This window comes from Biomphalaria glabrata, chromosome 2 (assembly GCF_947242115.1).
Source record: "Biomphalaria glabrata chromosome 2, xgBioGlab47.1, whole genome shotgun sequence".
Taxonomy (NCBI): Eukaryota; Metazoa; Mollusca; class Gastropoda; family Planorbidae; genus Biomphalaria; species Biomphalaria glabrata.
In genome coordinates, this window is record NC_074712.1 from 63,493,617 (window position 1) to 63,512,827 (window position 19,211).

A 19,211-nucleotide genomic window follows, 5' to 3' on the forward strand; every position below is an offset into this window, starting at 1 on the left:
CTACTCATCTATAGTCAGAGTCCGATTCGTTATTTAAAAAGGGGAGGTCACTAAAAACAAAACGAAAACACAACAAAGTAACAAAGCATATGATTATCATTATGAGATAGACTAGATTTGACTAGATCTAGAATCTAGACTCTAGATCTAGGCCTAGGTCTATAATATAGTAATAGATCTATTAATTTTAATCTATTAATTATTAAACACATAAATACCTTAAGTTAAAATTAAATCTTATTGACTGTTTTTTTTTCATTTTTGACTCTCATACTCATACATATTACATAACATTAAACATCTAAAATCTAACTTAGTCAATTAAGTCAAGTCTAGTTAATAGTTAATAGATCTCATCTAGTAGTAGTATAGTTCCATGGGACCATGGTCAGACTCATAGTGACTTAGTCTTATAATCTAGATGTCACCACCTCAAAGTTGGTGCCATAGAGTAGAAACCCTAATTCTGTATTGTGTATGTTAATTCCATATTGTGAATCTTATTCACAACCCATGTTGCACTAAGGTGAACACTTTTGACCTTAGGTGAACCAGAGAGTTAAAGGCAGTCAGTCCACATAGAGATCTTGTAGCAAGCACTTGTATTGAGTCACTTAATATATAAGCAGTAGAGTTAGATGTTTAAAGTAGTTGGTTATAGAATAAGTACTAAGTTGTGATATTCGTATATTACTGTTGGATTAATACTGACCATTCCTGGGTCGAATTGTATGGTGTATTCACTATGTGGTGTTATATTAAACTTATTGTATCTGCTACACCCAGCGTCATTTCATTATTCAGTGATTTGTAACAAGAACCCAATGTCACCACCACGCCTACATTGATAACCACAGCCACATTCATAACATATAAAATAACGCAGTGACATTTATAAAATAAAAATAAAAAATGAAGCTGAATTGATATCAAACTTAACAACATACAAAGACTCACACCCAAACATCACCATTGACAAAAGGGAATTGTACAATGTAGCTGCAACAGTGACAGAAAACCATCCAAGAACTACAAATAAATTTAAATATGCCAAGAGCATACAATGTTTTTTCTGTGGCATATTGGGTCACACCAAAGCAGAGTGCAGAAAGAGAATGGCATCAGAAAAACAGCAATATGTAAATAGAAACCATAAATATGGAAGAGATAACAGAACTTTCCAGAGCTTCAGTCCTAACTTTAATAGATCCTATCAACAACAATATAACAGAAGAACATGGCAAAGCTACAGTCCAACTAACAGTAGATCACATCAAACAAACAGAAGATGGCAAAACAACAGAATGTCTAGAAGAGATCAATTTCAAGACAGACAACATACTTACCACAATAACAATCATACCAGACAAAACATAGCAGCTGTAGCAACTGAAAGACCAATAGAATATGAAACAGTAGCATATATACAGACAAAATTAGCCAAATTGAAAGTGTATCCTGCATATGTGGATGGCATTAAGGTATATGCATTACGTGACAGCGGCTGCACCTCAATCATTGTGAAGAAATCACTAGTAAAACCTGAACAGATCCTAAAAGACAAGGTCACTCTGACTTATGCAAATAAAGACTTATGGGAAGAATGTGAAACAGCATTAGTTTTCATTGAATCGCCATGGTTCACTGGTCAATACAAAGCCATAGTAATGAACAACCCAGCTGAAGAACTAATTATAGGGAACATAGAGAATATAGTTGAACTATCAGAAGAAGCCTTAGTAAAATGGGCTAATAGTGTGAATCAAGAAAATATTGAGTTAGCATCAACTACTAATTCACATGAGTACAACAATGTCAGTATACATGAAGCAACTAAAGATAATCAGTCAATTACAAATGCAAATAAAATAGATGTAGAATGTCAAACTCATTTGCTAACAGAAGCATCTAAACTAAATAAAGATTGCCAAACAATTAACACACAAACAAATGATAGTGAAATACAAACAGATGAAATACAAATAGATGATAAAGATAAAGCTGAAAAACAAGAAATACAAAATGACATTAACACTAGCTCACCTAAAGTAATAATAACAGAAGAAATATTAGCCTTGACATTTAAAAACAGCAAACAGATAGAAGTATATGATCTAGAAGTCAATTATCAGGATGTTGTATGCATAGTTGATGAAGAATCCACAATCACTTTTGTAGAGCCCAATTTAGTAGAAAAAGAAGATTATTTGAATGATATAGCCATTGTAACCTTACCAAACTCTAGAAAGATAGAATGTAAAACTGCCATTGCTGAAATCAAATCACCATTTATAAAAGGGAAAATAAAAGTTGTAATACTTGAAAATACTATCAGTCCAGTAATTATTGGATCTTATCCAAAAGTTAAAGTGCATCAAAAGCCAGTAATACATAAAACAATATGGTTTTATGACCTGTCTGATTCTGATTTTCAGAAAGAAATTTTTCAAATAGTACAAGATATAACTTGTGATTTTGGATATAAAAAAGTTTGGAAACATCCAGAACTTGGAGAGTCAATGTGGGTACAAATAAAAAACTTTGGCCATTACAAAGAGTTATTACATAAAATATATGGAACACCAATTAAGGGACTCACAATTAATATCAGTGTTGTTGACTTAATACATCGCATCTGGTAAACATTGAGCATTATGTTGTAAATATTGAGCATTATCTTGTAAACATTGAGTACTATTTGTAAACATTGAACTAGAACTAAGACTTCATTTTTTTAAAAAAAACTCTATTTGTAAACAAACTTTGGAATTTGATTACTTCATTGTAACCTACATTTTTTCACATTCTTTTGTCAACAAGAATAACATTTTTGTACTCAACAATGTAAACAAACATTGAATTTTTTTCCCAACTTATTCAGTACCTAGCTTAATTTTTTTCCATGCAATGTAAACATTATTTTTTCTCATTGTATTGAGAACAACTTGGACAAAAAAATTTTTTCTACAGCTATTGTAAACAAGATTGGAATTTTTTTACTATGTCATTTATCACAATTATATAACTTAGTCACATTTTTCAATACTATTGAAAAAGGAGATTGATTCATAATGTAACTTATTTATTCAATGTCAATTAGTGTAATCAAATAATTATTTGATAAACAATGTAACATTAAACTTTTGCCATTACTAGCTACAAATTATTTGAACTGTCATATGGAGAAATACTTAATTGAAACATAAGGTGCATGCAACAAGCACTATGAAAGATATTTATTTTGATTTGATGTTCATACTTTTGAGCAAATATTTTGATACTTGAATTATACATATTTACTTGTGTAATATTAATGCACAACAATTTTTTATGGAGATGTCAAACCTCATATTGAAGTAAACAGATACATTAAATTTGTAACAATGATCATTAATCAATTTGATCTTGAATTTTGACACATATATTTTGAATTTGTCTATACTTATCACTTACATATTGAGACTTACTTGTAACATTTTCTACATGATTTGTACATATTGTACTATTGGTGTTAAAAAACCAGACTTCTAACATTTCTATAGTGTCAAAGATTTTTTATAAATAGATATTGTGAATAAAAACTTGTATTAATTTTTCACATTGTGACATAGGAGATTGTCATTGAAATTTTCGTCACACTTTGCACATATTATTATGAAAAAGACTTGTAAATATTGAACACATTTGAATATTGATGTATATATTAGAACTACATGTAAAGAATTATTTGGGATGTTAAGTATTTGACTCAGAGAATTATTTGAATTGCCTTACAAGAATATGATGAATTAGAGAATTTTGCCCTTGTATGAATTTTTTGATTCAGCAAATATTTTGTGTAACACTGTCATATTATATATTTTATTTCAAGTTTGTAGTTCTATTTGAACTCAGCAATTGAACATTTCATAGACCCCAAGAATTCCAATTGATCCTACTTATGATAATTATGTCGTCAAGCTGAAAAAAATTTCTTCAAAATTTTTTTCAAAAGGGGGGTGATAGGTAATGTCACCACCTCAAAGTTGGTGCCATAGAGTAGAAACCCTAATTCTGTATTGTGTATGTTAATTCCATATTGTGAATCTTATTCACAACCCATGTTGCACTAAGGTGAACACTTTTGACCTTAGGTGAACCAGAGAGTTAAAGGCAGTCAGTCCACATAGAGATCTTGTAGCAAGCACTTGTATTGAGTCACTTAATATATAAGCAGTAGAGTTAGATGTTTAAAGTAGTTGGTTATAGAATAAGTACTAAGTTGTGATATTCGTATATTACTGTTGGATTAATACTGACCATTCCTGGGTCGAATTGTATGGTGTATTCACTATGTGGTGTTATATTAAACTTATTGTATCTGCTACACCCAGCGTCATTTCATTATTCAGTGATTTGTAACAAGAACCCAATGTCACCACCACGCCTACATTGATAACCACAGCCACATTCATAACATATAAAATAACGCAGTGACACTAGACTTTTATTTAGAGTCTAGATTCTAAATTTGGATTTTTTTTATCTTTACAAAATAAATTAAAAAAGGTAGACTAGACTAGAATACAGGATGAATTCAACTTCACAAAGACTAACTTTTGTAAACAAGGTAAATCTAGTTCTATAATTCAACAAGTATATTATAGTCTTTAAAGACAAGTCTAATCTCTAAACTGTATTTGTTTTATATACTTATCTAGATATAATCATTATTTATCATATGATTCTAAAACTATTTAATCTTTCAAGACTCCTAGTGACTAACTTAAATTGCCAATAATCAATCATTAATATTTATTTTAAGAAATTGATTTAATCTACATTTTTGTCTAATATATTGATAATGTTTACAGACATTATATTTAAAAGGCTTAAAGAAGTTAATAAGAATGCAGATTCCAAAATGTTCAATATTATTAGTATTAAATCTATTCTAGATATGTGATTTTTTTCAAATTGTAAATTATTAGATCTTTAGACATAATCTCTCTCATCTCTGAATTGTCCGCAATGATGCTTATCTTTTCCTGCAACTGCTCTTGTGTGTTAGAGAAAAGAGCCAGGCCATCTGCGAAGTCCAGGTCATCTAGCTGTTGCCACAGTGCTCACTGTATACCATTCTGCTTGCTGTTGCTGGCTTTTTTTTTTCCGCTGTTTTTTTTTTCCCAATCTATGGCTAGCAGGAACAGGAAGAGAGAATAAATTTCAGTTTGGACTGTCCATTGTCTGCCATGCACTTTTCACACTGATATCAATGTTTACCATTAATGCTTAAACTCTAGAGGTTGTCAGGTTCTGCAGATTTGCAGTTCTTCAAATGCTTGATTGTGCTGTGGATCTCTTCCTTAGTGGGTGCACTGCACTTGATAGGCTGTTCTCTTGCAGCTGGCAGTATCTCTCCAGTTGTTTTATAGGAGACCGTCTGTTAAGTAGCTTTTGAAAATGCTCAATCCGCCTCCTTTTCTCTCCTTCATCTGCTATCACTTCTCTGTTCTTGCCTTTATTTCTAGTCTATCTGGCATGGCAAATATTTTTGACATCATGTTGATAATAGAGTGCAGATCTGTAGGGCTGTTCTGAAGGGCTGCTGCTTCTGCTTCTGTTGTCAGTTCTTCTGTGCCTGTCTTCTGACATTTGCTTGACATATCTATCGGCTTCTGTACTGTGTATTCTTTTTGTGCTCTTGCTTTTGCTGCTGTTGTTTTACTGTTGTTCACACCTGTTTTCTTCTCGCTTCTTTCCTTGATCTTCCGAAGCATTTTTGCTGAAATCTTATCTTACCTTATAAATTACAGAGAAGAGAAGATAATTAAATCTTATGCATTTTATGTGTTAATTTAGTCAAGCATGTTAATCAGTGATTTAAACTTTGCTAAGTGATTGGTTTTCCTGGCCGATTCAGGCAATCCATTCCATGCTCTAATGGCACCAGATAAGAAGGAGTACTTGTACTAATTTGTCCTGGCTTACGAAATAAGAAGTGTGTCTTTACCTTTGTGTCTTTCTGAGTATTTTATTTGTTTTTTGTTTTTTTAGTATAAGTAAATTATGGTTTTATGTGTTATAGCTATTTTACTTTTTTTGTCTTCTGTCCTAAAGCATCTCTAAATTTATTGATTTCTACTACTTGTGTTCTACGACTTGGGACGCAGTAATTCTTAGCTTATTGAGGTTACTTTCTCTTTCACTTTCTACCCCATCTTTTTCTAGTGTCTCAGGGTGATTAGGGTTAAATATAAAATATAAAAATACTTTTTTTTTAAAAAACAAAGCTTATAGAGTGAAAAAAAAAGCACTGATCAGTCACTGCCTTATCTCTCAATATCTCAATATTGCATGGTTTATCTCCCCATTTTCTTTCGATAATTAATACTAATTGATTAACTAATTGGTTAAGTTTTTTGTTTCATGTGTTGTCATTGACAATGAATAATTGTGCAAAATTTCAACAAGAACCAAGAATGGGCAGTGGGAGAAAAATAAAGTGTAATAGAATCCACCCAGACAGACAGAGGTTGTTAATATAAGCATTTGTAAAAATAGAAATAAATCTTTTAATAAAAAGCATTTTTGGCCCGACATGACAGACGAATGGACAGACAAACCACACAAAAAACTAATAGAGGCTTCTCCCCTTTGAGTGGGATGCTAATGGATCTTAATGAGTCAGAGCTCACGTGAAATAATCTATGTTACAGATTAGCATCCTACTAAAAGCAACTTCTGATGATGAGAACGCAACTCCCGGATATATGTTTAGAGAAATAAATGGTAAGTTGTTGATGGCCCAAAGAAAATTGTCAATCAACTAGTGGTCATATGTAGAGTCAAAGGGTAAGTTATCTATACAAATACATGGTATTAACCATTATTAACTGAAAATAGTTCTTATGGCATCCAGTTAGTAGAATTTAAAAAAAAATAAAATATTTAACTTTGGTTAGACCATATTAGAAAATGCATCCTCTTTTTAAGATCTACTAAGTCAAGAAATCATTTTAAAAAATTTTAACAGATGCAGAATAGAGCCATGAGATTTACAATAAACAATCACATTAGACTCGAGTAACACCTTTAGTAAAATCACAACATATAAACTTTTCTGGACAAAGACTAAAAATAAAGTAGTATTAATACATAAAACACTGAACCATAACTTACAAATATAAAAACACTTCCTATTAAAATACTCAGGCAAAAAGATATAGCCACATTTCTAATTCCATATGTTAGGACAAATTCATGCAAGTGCTTTTTTTCTCTAGTGCCTTTAGAGCATGGAACATTTTAACTTGAAACAACCAGGAAAACCAATGGCTTAACAGAATTTAGCCTTCTAAAAAACAAGAACAACTAGAACACATGGAGACACAGTGGCTGAGCAGTAAAGTGCTTGACTTCTGAACACATGGGTTCCGGTATCAAATCCTGGTGAAGACTGGGATTTTTAATTTCGAGATCTTTGGGCGCCTCTGAGTCCACCCAGCTCTAACGGGTACCTGACATTTGTTGGGGAAAAGAAACAGCGGTTGGTCATTGTGCTGGCCACATGACACCCTCATTAACCGTAGGCTACAGAAACAGATGACATTTACATCATCTGCTCTATAGACCACAAAGTCTGAAAAGGGAACTTAAATTTTTTAATAGAACACATGGAAATGCATAGGATGTAATTATCTTTTTTTTTTTTTTTGAAGGAATGTTTGTAATTTATAAGATAAGAAGATAGAAAGCCTTGACTGTAAAGAAAAGAGAGCTTCATCTTGATCAATCATAACAAAAAAAGTAGGTCTCGGCATAAAATACTTATTGTGATGTGTTTAAATGAGGAAACTTTTTGAAATTTTTGTTTTTAGATATAAGCTTCGAGTCTTCTGGCTATTGTGAAAGTCTTGCAGAGTTTTTGATTGATCGTGTCCGGCAAAAATCATGCAACATAAAATTTAAGGTGCATATTTTGTTTCTTGTTCATATTTGTATTTCTGTACACATGCTTAGATTGTTGTTCTGACTCTCATATATTGTTTAAAGCTTTGTACCAAAATAAAATGAAGACTTTATTGTATTCTTGCAGGCTTTGAAAGTGATCAAATATCTAACAGAGAATGGGAGTCTTACATTCCAGTCTGCTATTCGGAAATATTCTGATGTGATTAAAGAATGCATCAGTAAGCATAGCATTGAATTTTTGTAGGCATAGAATTGATTTGTAGGCATACAATTGGATTAGTATAGTTGTATTACTTAATTTTCTTGTTTTGCAAGAAGAAATGTTAAAGTTAAAGAAAAAAATGGTGTGTTTTTTTTACAGATTAAAAATTTTGCAGCATTTATACTGTAAATGTTTGTTAATGTCCAAGTTTTCAAAGTTTTTGTTTATCTTGTTAGAGTTTGGTGGCCCACCACATCCGATGCATGGAAACACTCCTTATCTATCAGTCCGTGAACTATCGAAGGTAAGACTAGTAATGATTTACTTAAGACATATGTATCCATGTATTGCACTTGATTTTGTGTTTTCTTTCACATGAGAAGATTTATCAAACAGACCTATATATATATGGCTCCATCTGTCTCCGAATATAATTGATGTGCCCAGATGAGTCACTGGCTTTGGATACGTCTTGAGATGGGGCAGAATCTGGAGGGTCTGATCAAGCCAATTCTGGGGTGGCAGAGTTTGCCACAGTTCATGCATGTATATTCATCTGTCCTAGGGCTAGCTGACAGGGCAGATTTCTTTTTCTTTCTCATGGCTGATGCAGCTTCGTTTCTTTTGCATTCAGCCAAGTTCATACCAGCACGTACAGTCTGTCTCCATGCTGTCCGGTCTTGGGCTATCTCCTCCCACATACTTTGGTTGATGCCCATGTTCTCATGATGTCTCGCTTGCAGACATCTCTGTAGGTTAGTCTTGGGCGACCTTTGGGTCTGGCTCCCTCTGCAAGCTCAGCATATAGGATGTCTTTAGAGATACTTCCATCTGGCATGCGAGTGACATGACCGAGCCAGCGTAGATTTCTCTTTTCCAGGAGATGCACATTATGCGTCGCAGGCAGCGTAAGTGGAAGCTATTTAATCTTTCAGAGTAATACTAAAGTGGCTGCAAATCTAGGCAGAACAAGTTTACCCAGAATCGCAGTGTGGCTTTAGGGCAGGTAGATCCACAACAGATATGGCAGCTACAGGAGAAAAGCATAGAACAAAGGCAGTCCCTCTTTATAGCTTTTATTGACTTGACCAAGGCGTTTGACCTTGTCAGCAGAACCGGCTTGTTTGCCGTATTAGAGAGAATTGGCTGTCCAAATAAGCTATGGAAACTAGTGTCAGCTTTTCATGAAAATATGCAGGGCACCGTACAGTTTGACAGTTCCGCCTCTAGGCCATTCTCCATCAAGAGCGGAGTAAAACAAGGATGTGTTCTGGCTCCAACACTATTTGGAATCTTCTTTTCAGTTGTACTCACCAGCGCTTTTAAATCCCCAGAAGATGGGGTATATATATCCACAGTAGATCCGATGGAAAGCTATTTAACCTAGCACGCCTTAAAGCCAAAACAAAGTCATTCATTATTACGAGGTTTTCAGTTTTTCCTCCAATGATATAATAGTTTTGTTAAGAGAGTAGATCTGGAATGACTTGACTATTTGAACATTGTTACATATTGTATTATCAATATTTACTTTTGTCATACAGGAACTGTGTGAAGTCCTGTATAATAAGGATGTCATCACAAAGTCACCTGATGGAGCTGCTTCTCCTGAACAACCAATACCTTTTAAATATGGTAACTTCACTTCTATAATTGAACTTAACAAATCAAATCAAGGGATTAGGCTTGTTCTTTTTACTTAATATTGTAAAAATCAATTTTGCCTGTACTTTAATATAAAATATATAATTATGTGGCTTTTTAGTAAAGTATTGACTTTCAGAATAGAAATTTTTGTGAATAGAAAAAGAAAACAAAATGGAGATGATCCTTATTATAATAGAAAACAAAAAATTCAGTTTTAATCTTACAGATAATACTTTTTGTTCCATTCCTTTCTTGTTTGTCATAATTTGTACTTATGTTGTTGAATACCAATGTTATTATGATTCCATTGTGGTATACCGATATTATTGTGTACCAGCATTTGTTAATGTACATTGTTGCATTACAACATTTATTTTCCATTGTATACCAACATTTGCTAAATTCCATTGATTTTTACACATATCGAGTAGAACCTAGAAATAATTGTAAAGTTTGTTTTTAAGTTTACTTAGTAAAGTTTTATTTTCTAGAAATTTTTTTCTTTTGTAACCTTTTTTTTCTACTTTTGCTCTCTTATTGTGAAGATAAAATTAGATACCGAAAAAGTTCTTACTTAAAACCTTAAAACTCAATTAATATTCCTGTTAATATTAACTAAGAATTAGTAGTAGACTTAATGAGACAATTGTCTAAAGTCATTATTATAACAATATTTCAAAAATGGTATGTAATTTTTTTTTTATTGTAGGAGGACTTGGACCAGTACAAAGTAAAGGAACATATCAAGGTTTTGGTAACACTCCAACAAATCAGACAAGTATGTTCACACACAGAGTCACATTTTTAAAAAGATTTTTGAAGAATAAAAGTTGGCATCGCAAATGAAGGGTGTTCTTATTGAAAAAAACAGTGCTTGACTCTTTGGCTTTCTACAGTTATCATTGATAGTTCTTTAATGGAAGAGATTCAGTCAGTATTCATGTTTACAATCTTATCACAGAATAGCTTTCAAACAAAAGATAGATAATAATATTAGCAAGCTATTGAAACTATAAAAAACTTGCCCATTGTCTGTTAAAATATTTTTCTTCAGGAGGTATCGAAGACATCATTCTAGATGGAATTGAAAAGTTTGGTGCCAGGATAACAGAGACAGCAGCTGACCGCCAGGCCGCTGTCCTTGCCAAACTTGACCTGGGCAGCTCAACTAGTAACTATAAGCCGCCAGTTGTTAATTACCCTTTGGAACAAACTTCTAGTCAAATGAAAGCTGCAGAACATCAACATCCGACTCGAACTGGTCAGTTTGTAATATGTTTTGTTCTTTTCATTTTATTTTAAAAGTACTATTTACATTAGATTTTTACCAAATAATTAAATTTTTACTACCTTTACTATTTTAACTGTGAATAGACCTTGATTTTAATGATATGACTGTATAGAATTTGGCCCTTGTTGTTTAGAGAGAGAGTAGTCCTTAAGGGACTGCAGGCACGACATGGCCTAAACTGTGCCGATGTGCCTAAAATCAAAATCAAATCAAATCATTTATTTAAAAAATAGAAGAACTTAAATTTATAATGCTTGGTGGCAGAGTGGTAAAGCGCTTGGCTTCTGAACCGAGAGGTCCCGGTTTTTGAATCCTGGTTAAGACTGGGATTGTTAATTTTGGGATCTTTAGGGTGCCTCTGAGTCCACCCAGCTCTAACGGGTACCTGACACTAGTTGGGGAAAAGTAAAGACGGGTTGTCATTGTGCTGGTCACATGACACACATAAACCGTGGGCCATAGAAACAGATGGCGTTAACATCATCTGCCTATAGATCGCAAGGTCTGAAAGGGGAATATATTATTCAAGCTTGATGAATTTAGTTTTAGCAGAATGAAAAAGAGGAACTCTTGAAACTTCATTGAGTTTACAAGGAGCAATGCAATAGTCTTAGAATAGCCTTGTAGAGACTTAAGTATAACATGAAAAAAAACAAGTATACAGAAAAATAGTAGAGACTTAAGTATAACATGAAAAAACCAAGTATACAGAAAAATAGTAGAGACTTAAGTATAACATGAAAAAACCAAGTATACAGAAAAATAGTAGAGACTTAAGTATAACATGAAAAAAACAAGTATACAGAAAAATAGTAGAGACTTAAGTATAACATGAAAAAAACAAGTATACAGAAAAATAGTAGAGACTTAAGTATAACATGAAAAAAATAAGTATACAGAAAAATAGTAGAGACTTAAGTATAGCATGAAAAAAAAACAATATACAGAAAAATAATAGAGACTTAAGTATAACATGAAAAAACCAAGTATACAGAAAAATAGTAGAGACTTAAGTATAACATGAAAAAACCAAGTATACAGAAAAATAGTAGAGACTTAAATATAACATGAAAAAAACCAAGTATACAGAAAAATAGTAGAGACTTAAGTATAACATGAAAAAAACAAGTATACAGAAAAATAATAGAGACTTAAGTATAACATGAAAAAAACCAAGTATACAGAAAAATAGTAGAGACTTAAGTATAACATGAAAAAACCAAGTATACAGAAAAATAGTAGAGACTTAAGTATAACATGAAAAAACCAAGTATACAGAAAAATAGTAGAGACTTAAGTATAACATGAAAAAAACAAGTATACAGAAAAATAGTAGAGACTTAAGTATAACATGAAAAAAACCAAGTATACAGAAAAATGTAAAAATGCCTTAGAGATGCCATAGAGCTAATAATGAAGAACAGCTAGCCCTATAATGGCATAGTGTAAGGCTTTACTTGAATGAATGTGGTTCTCTTCTGGTATTATTAGAATGCTCACGGTGTATTAACTCTTCCTCTCCTAACTGACGATACCAGCGTTGATTCCACCAGAATGTGGTAAATAATTACGGAGAGAAAGAATTAATTAAATGTCCTTCTTCAGGCTGAACTTGTTGTTGCGTATGTCCCCATGTAAATCTACTGAGTTATATGACTACAACATGTAGTGTGAAGAATAAACACTAACATAACAGACATGGTTTTCTTTAACACAAATAATGATTCATAACATACTGGCAACTTCAGCCATCAAGACAGGAATATTTCACATAAAGCAATAGTGTAATCCAAATGAATTCATCAAATACATAGCTAATAATACTTTCATCTTAAATACAAGACATGTCTGTCTTCTACCATATTTCTGAGGTCTACTACTTAACCATGTGATTAACACCCCACAATTCAACTGTGGCCCCTTTGATTTCCCCGAGCGAGATCATATTCTCCATAAACAAGTGAATCTCGAGTTTCCTTCTTAATACATTCGCAATATCTATAAATAATGATGTGACACATAGTAATATGACATCTTATAAAAGTGTCTGACTAGATAAATGACTTTGTAAAGAATAGTCCATTATTTACTTAATTTTACTTTATTAAGCGGTTAAAGTGTAGCATTTGTTGCAAAAATATGGCTGCCTGGTCATGTGGTATGTGATTTGGATGGTCCATTGGTGGTCTCAGGTTCAAACCCCGCCTGCTGCCAGCCTTCATTGTCCTTTGGGAGGTTTGGCTAGGATGTAATTATCTTCAGATTCTGAAGAAACATCTGATACATGTACAACAACAAACAAACAAAAAACTGCAGGTTATAACAAATGTTTTTTAAATAGGCCAGAACAGTTTAGAAGGACACAAACTTCACTCTGCTCACGTTATAAGCTAAAATTAAAAACTTATAATCAGTTTACTGTCAGGTAATTGAATTTGTAACCTTAACCTTTAACTCTTTCTATCCGTAATTATTTTCCACATTCCGATGGAATTCTTCATTTTCTCATTATTATTATTTTTTCCCTGTTATGATTAAGCTTCAATAACTTTCTCATTTGTTATCTGAGAATGCTTTATTATTTGGTCTAGAATTAAAGGTGAATGCACGCTCTTTTTTATAGAACACAAAGTAAAGTTTATACAATCAAACATTAATTTAATTTAATGAGGTCAAATCAATAATGATATCATCAATTAGAAGAGAAAGAGTTTAAAAACAAATACCCTATTGGCCTAGTTATTTGTTGTTTTTTTTAATTTGCACCGAAACTTAATGAAATGTTTGTCTTCTTTTTTCTACAAAATTTTAGATATTAAAAATGTTATTGAGACTAAGTGTCGACTTCAAAGTGAAACCAAAAAATTTTTTAGTCTGGAAGATTCACAGCTGTAATTTATTTAGCCTGGAAGATTCACAGCTGTAATTTATTTAGTCTGGAAGATTCACAGCTGTAATTTATTTAGTCTGGAAGATTCACAGCTGTAAATTATTTAGCCTGGAAGATTCACAGCTGTAATTTATTTAGTCTGGAAGATTCACAGCTGTAATTTATTTAGTCTGGAAGATTCACAGCTGTAATTTATTTAGTCTGGAAGATTCACAGCTGTAATTTATTTAGTCTGGAAGATTCACAGCTGTAATTTATTTAGCCTGGAAGATTTACAGCTGTAATTTATTTGGCCTGGAAGATTCACAGCTGTAATTTATTTAGTCTGGAAGATTCACAGCTGTAATTTATTTAGCCTGGAAGATTCACAGCTGTAATTTATTTAGCCTGGAAGATTCACAGCTGTAATTTATTTAGTCTGGAAGATTCACAGCTGTAATTTATTTAGTCTGGAAGATTCACAGCTGTAATTTATTTAGCTTGGAAGATTCACAACTGTAATTTCTTTAGTCTGGAAGATTCACAGCTGTAAATTATTTGGCCTGGAAGATTCACAGCTGTAATTTATTTAGTCTGGAAGATTCACAGCTGTAATTTATTTAGCCTGGAAGATTTACAGCTGTAATTTATTTGGCCTGGAAGATTCACAGCTGTAATTTATTTAGTCTGGAAGATTCACAGCTGTAATTTATTTAGCTATTTAGCCTGGAAGATTCACAGCTGTAATTTATTTAGCCTGGAAGATTCACAGCTGTAATTTATTTAGCCTGGAAGATTCACAGCTGTAATTTATTTAGCCTGTATGATCATGTCTTTTTTCAATATTGTCCTTGTGCCAGTAAAGAAACACCAACCTGGCAAAGCAGGAGGAGGTTGGGGAGATGAAGAAGACAGTGATGAGAATGACAGCACATCAAACCATCCAAGTATGGAGACTGATAGTCTGTTTGATCCTAGTGTTAGGTACGTCTCTTGTTAATCCTTCACCTAAAGAATTTAGAATTTTGGCTTAAGGTTAATGTAAACTTAGAGATACAAGAGGGGGCACGGTGGCTAAGAAGTTAAGCGCTTGGCTTCCGAACCTAGGGTCCTGGGTTCCAATCTCTGTGAAGGCTGGGATTTTGAATTTTGGGATTTTAGGGCACCCCTGAGTCCACCCAACTCTAATGGGCACCTGACTTTAGTTGGGGAAAGTAAAGGTGGTAGGTCATTGTGAAGGCCAGTGATACCCAGCTCATTAACTGTTGGCCAGAGAAACAGATGACCTTAATATCATTTGCCCAAAAACAAAAGATGTGCAAGAAAACAGGACTGGGACATATTTGCTTCGACCGTTTCTTTTATTATCCACATGGTATCCATCCTCCCCCCTCCCACCAGTGAATACACCATACACCTACCTTCAATTTGCGCGACCATTTATAAATGTGATTGTTTAAATGTTAAAACTTTATTTCTTGACCATATTTTTTTGTTTTAACTTTGAATAGTGTTTGAGTGTTTTTAACTAGAGACAACAATGTCAAGCATTTTGACTTTTGTCCTATTATTTCGTTTACTACTACTGTTATTGTAACAATTACAATATTACTTATTTACAGTGCTTTTTTTTGTAAAAAAAAAAAATAGATGATGGATCGCCTAACTTTAAACTACTAATAAATTAATAATAAACGTTAAAATACAAGAAAAGGAGTAATTTTTTCCCCACTTTGAAAAAGGTGCCGGTATGCTATATTGGTGCATACCATCACAAAAAAAGCACTGCTTATTCATATTCAGTCTTTCATCTCTTTTTTTTTAAATTGTGTATTTGCATAAACCTAGACTTCAGCCTGAGGCAGACTGGCAAGAAGAGACAGACTTAGTTGCCAGGTTTTTGAGGCAAGGATCAACTGGCATCGATAGAATGTATTTGTCTCCTTCGGATCTAAAAAATTTCCTTGCCAGGTGCAGCTCCCTAAGTTGTGACGCTGTCGTGGAAATACTTCTGTCCAAACTCGTCTCACTGGACGCTGGTGTAGTTTTGGTCAGTAAACGGCTAAACTTATACTGTTAATATTGCATCTTTTTTTTTATATTCCAAAGTATTATTTATCGATTTACACAGATTAGATTAATGTCACAATTGATTTGTATTCAACAGTGTGGTGTTATAACAGGAAAAGAGCACTCTCATTTGTTTTGATAGCCTCTTTGTTCTCGGCTTGGCTTTTCTTTTTTATTTGTGTATCTCTCACATCGTGCAGAGTATTTTTTTTTCTTTTCCGACATACATTTTTGATGCATATTTTAAGAATTACTCTTTGAACTAAGATTTCAAAGCTTTCTTATTTAGTATTGAACCTGTTAAATTTCTGTAATTATTTTATATAAAATTTTCTTAAATTTCGTTAAAATATTTTTTACCTTCCACCTTTTGTACAATTTTAGCAATAAATTTCATAATTTAGGTGTTCATCATATAAACAGGCACAAAATAGAGCAGTGAGATTCATAACTATTGAATATTCACATTTGACTAGAGTAACACCTTTAGTATAATCATTAAATTTAGAAACCCTTCAGGGTAGAAGACTTAAAAATAAAGTAGCAATTATAAATAAAACACTGAACCATAATTTTCAAATACAAAAACAAAACCTAACAAAATACTCAGAAAAGATACAAAGATATAGGCACATTCCTTGTTCCATATGCTAGGACAAAATTTTACAAATGCTCCTACTTCCCTTGTGCTATAAGAGCATGGAATGGTTGCCTGAGTCAGCCAGAAAAAACAATGACTTGGCAGAATTTAAGTCGTTGGCTAACATGCAAGATTAGGTTGACCTAGGGACACGCATATGACGTATTCATCTTCTTTTTTTTGAAGTAACAGAATTACACTTCTTTATTTTATAAGACAAGAAGATAAGATGATGATGTTAATATTGTAACTGCTTAATATTTGTTAATGCTTTTTTTTTCTATTTTTTATTCTTAGAGAGCACTTCAGTTGCTGGAAAGTGTAATATTCAACAGAGAAGAGCTCATCAATATAGACACACTTGCTGCCATGTGTAAGGTAACTCTGGTCACATGCTACAATAACTGCCACACAAGATTAGAAGAGTCGCCCAACATACGAGGATCAAAGAATCAACTCAGCAATCAGTCCCCGTGGAGCAGTGTCAAGGTCAAACTTGCTAAAGTTGTTCTCATCCTTCAAAAGTTGTCCTCTCATAAAGACATTTTACCAGCAGAAAGATTAACAGGCTTCAATTCTTGTGTAGCTCCAGTGATACCCCAAGTCAATTAACCCATTAGCTTTTTTTGCAGTTGAGAATGTTTTTGTCCTAAACGATTGTAGAGATTGTAGACCGTTTCTAAAATCCCCTTTTCAATATACTTGCTTTAAATTACCGATTCAAATCTGGAAGATTTCTATTGCTTAAAATAATTTTTCAAACGAGCAGGCCCATAGCCACAGTGTATAATCCCCCACCTGGGAAAATGAGTATTTTCTAAAGGTATTAAAATTATATATATTTTTTAAACTAGACATATTGCTCTATTTTTAAAGTAAGTTATTTGTTTATTTAGGTACTATTAGATGTTAAATTTGATTATTTTTTCAAAATATATATTTTTAATTTATTTTCTTAAATTCAGAGTTAGCCTTCATTGCTTAGGGCTTTGGAAGGTTTTTTCCTAACCGGAAATAGGAGCTATTGGGTTGATTAGAGCTTTGCTTTACTAACTTAGAGAAGCTCTGTGTTTTTTACACAACGAAAGAACCATCTAGATCACATTGCTGTACTAAGGTCACAGGCATTTACTATTTTTCCTGCCATATATTATCAGTAAACCTATTGTAAATCTATAGAAAACCTTGCTCCATACATGCACAGATTAAGTTAATTCAGTGAATCAACAAGGTAGGATGGTTGCCTGGACAAGTGCTGTGGACTACGGACTGTTGTCCAATTGGTCTCAAGCTCAAACCCCTGCCCGTCCCATCCCCTGAAGAAGGTTTGAGCATAATTATCTTCATTTCTGACAGAACGTCAAACCTTATGAAACAAATGAAAACAGTTTGAATTTCTACTAAAGCATTTTTAAACTATATCAGAATTATAGTTTACATAGTCACACCACTGAAACTATCCATGTACTATGGAAAATAAAACAATGAAACTTCAGAAGCTGAATTAATATTAAAAAAAAAGCTCTAGTATTTTAGGGCCTCATTACTTAGCCATATTTGATGAGATTGCTAAGTAAAATGTAGGTAACCATTTAACTTTTTATTTCTGTAATTATTTTCCATGTTCTGACAGAGTTCATTTTTCACATTTGTACATTCTACCCTGTTATGATTTTAAACTTCAATAACATTTTAGTTTGTAATCAGGAAACATTATTTTTTGGTATAGAATTTTAGAAGAATGCTCTTTTTATATAACACAAATTAAAGTTTATAAAACGAAAAATTAATTTTATATAATGGGGCCAAATCAATGTTGGTGTCTTTCATTAGGAGAGAAAGAGTTAATAACAATACCCTACCAGGCTCACAAAATTAAAGGTAGCAATAAGGTCGCAGTCACTGCTAGGGACCTATCCTTAATCAGTAACATGTATACATATATATATAATTGTGAAAAATACTTTACATGAGCCACTACTAGACTCAATTCTCAAGGATGTGAACCCATTGAGAGTTGGCAACAACTAGTGTTTATTGTATGAAACATTCATATTTAAAAGCTATACATACCAACTATCATGTTAAAATTAAATGTTTTGTGTCCTGTGAAATTATAAGGAAACTCATTTCTAGCTGAGCTTATAGTGTTCTCTGTATAAATAAAATTTTAGTGTGGATTTTGAGTTTAAAGTATAGAATACTTTTTTAAAAAAATTCATGATTGATCAATATTTTCATTATAATTTGTTTCTGAAACTACTGACAGTTGAACTTGTATAAAATTTCATAACTTATTGTATGTATCTCTCAGCTGGATTCAGTCAAACCAGCTTGATCCAGGCATCTTACTGCTGGGCAAGTCTCCAACTGTCTCCACATCTAGTCCAATCTCTTTGGCGTCTGCTTCCAAATGGTGGCACCATGTATTCCTGGGTCGTCCTTTGTGTCATTTCTATGTATCATCTCAGATTTGTATTTTCTTTGATAAGTATTTTAATTTTTGTGTTTAAATAAAATGGTAGAGAAGTTTTATTTA

The 19,211-nt window shown here is 32.7% G+C and overlaps 1 protein-coding gene across 3 annotated transcripts; it reads left to right on the forward strand.

Annotated features, from left to right (window-relative positions):
• The first annotated feature begins 40 nt into the window (after positions 1–40).
• On the forward strand, positions 41–19,207 carry LOC106063834 (AP-4 complex accessory subunit Tepsin-like). Of its 3 annotated transcripts, none has more exons than XM_056021902.1 (12): positions 41–169; positions 4,549–4,609; positions 6,699–6,771; positions 7,860–7,951; positions 8,078–8,171; positions 8,392–8,459; positions 9,700–9,790; positions 10,512–10,580; positions 10,857–11,063; positions 14,823–14,946; positions 15,811–16,012; positions 16,970–19,207. In XM_056021902.1, exons 2-12 carry the CDS (start codon positions 4,571–4,573, stop codon positions 17,282–17,284), a joined length of 1,374 nt encoding a protein of 457 aa, XP_055877877.1. In that variant the 5' UTR covers positions 41–169; positions 4,549–4,570; the 3' UTR covers positions 17,285–19,207. The 3 variants fall into 3 exon arrangements, with proteins under 3 accessions (XP_055877877.1, XP_055877878.1, XP_055877880.1); XM_056021903.1 differs by having other exon boundaries at positions 60–157; XM_056021905.1 differs by having other exon boundaries at positions 76–157; positions 4,553–4,609.
• Positions 19,208–19,211: the final 4 nt, after the last annotated feature.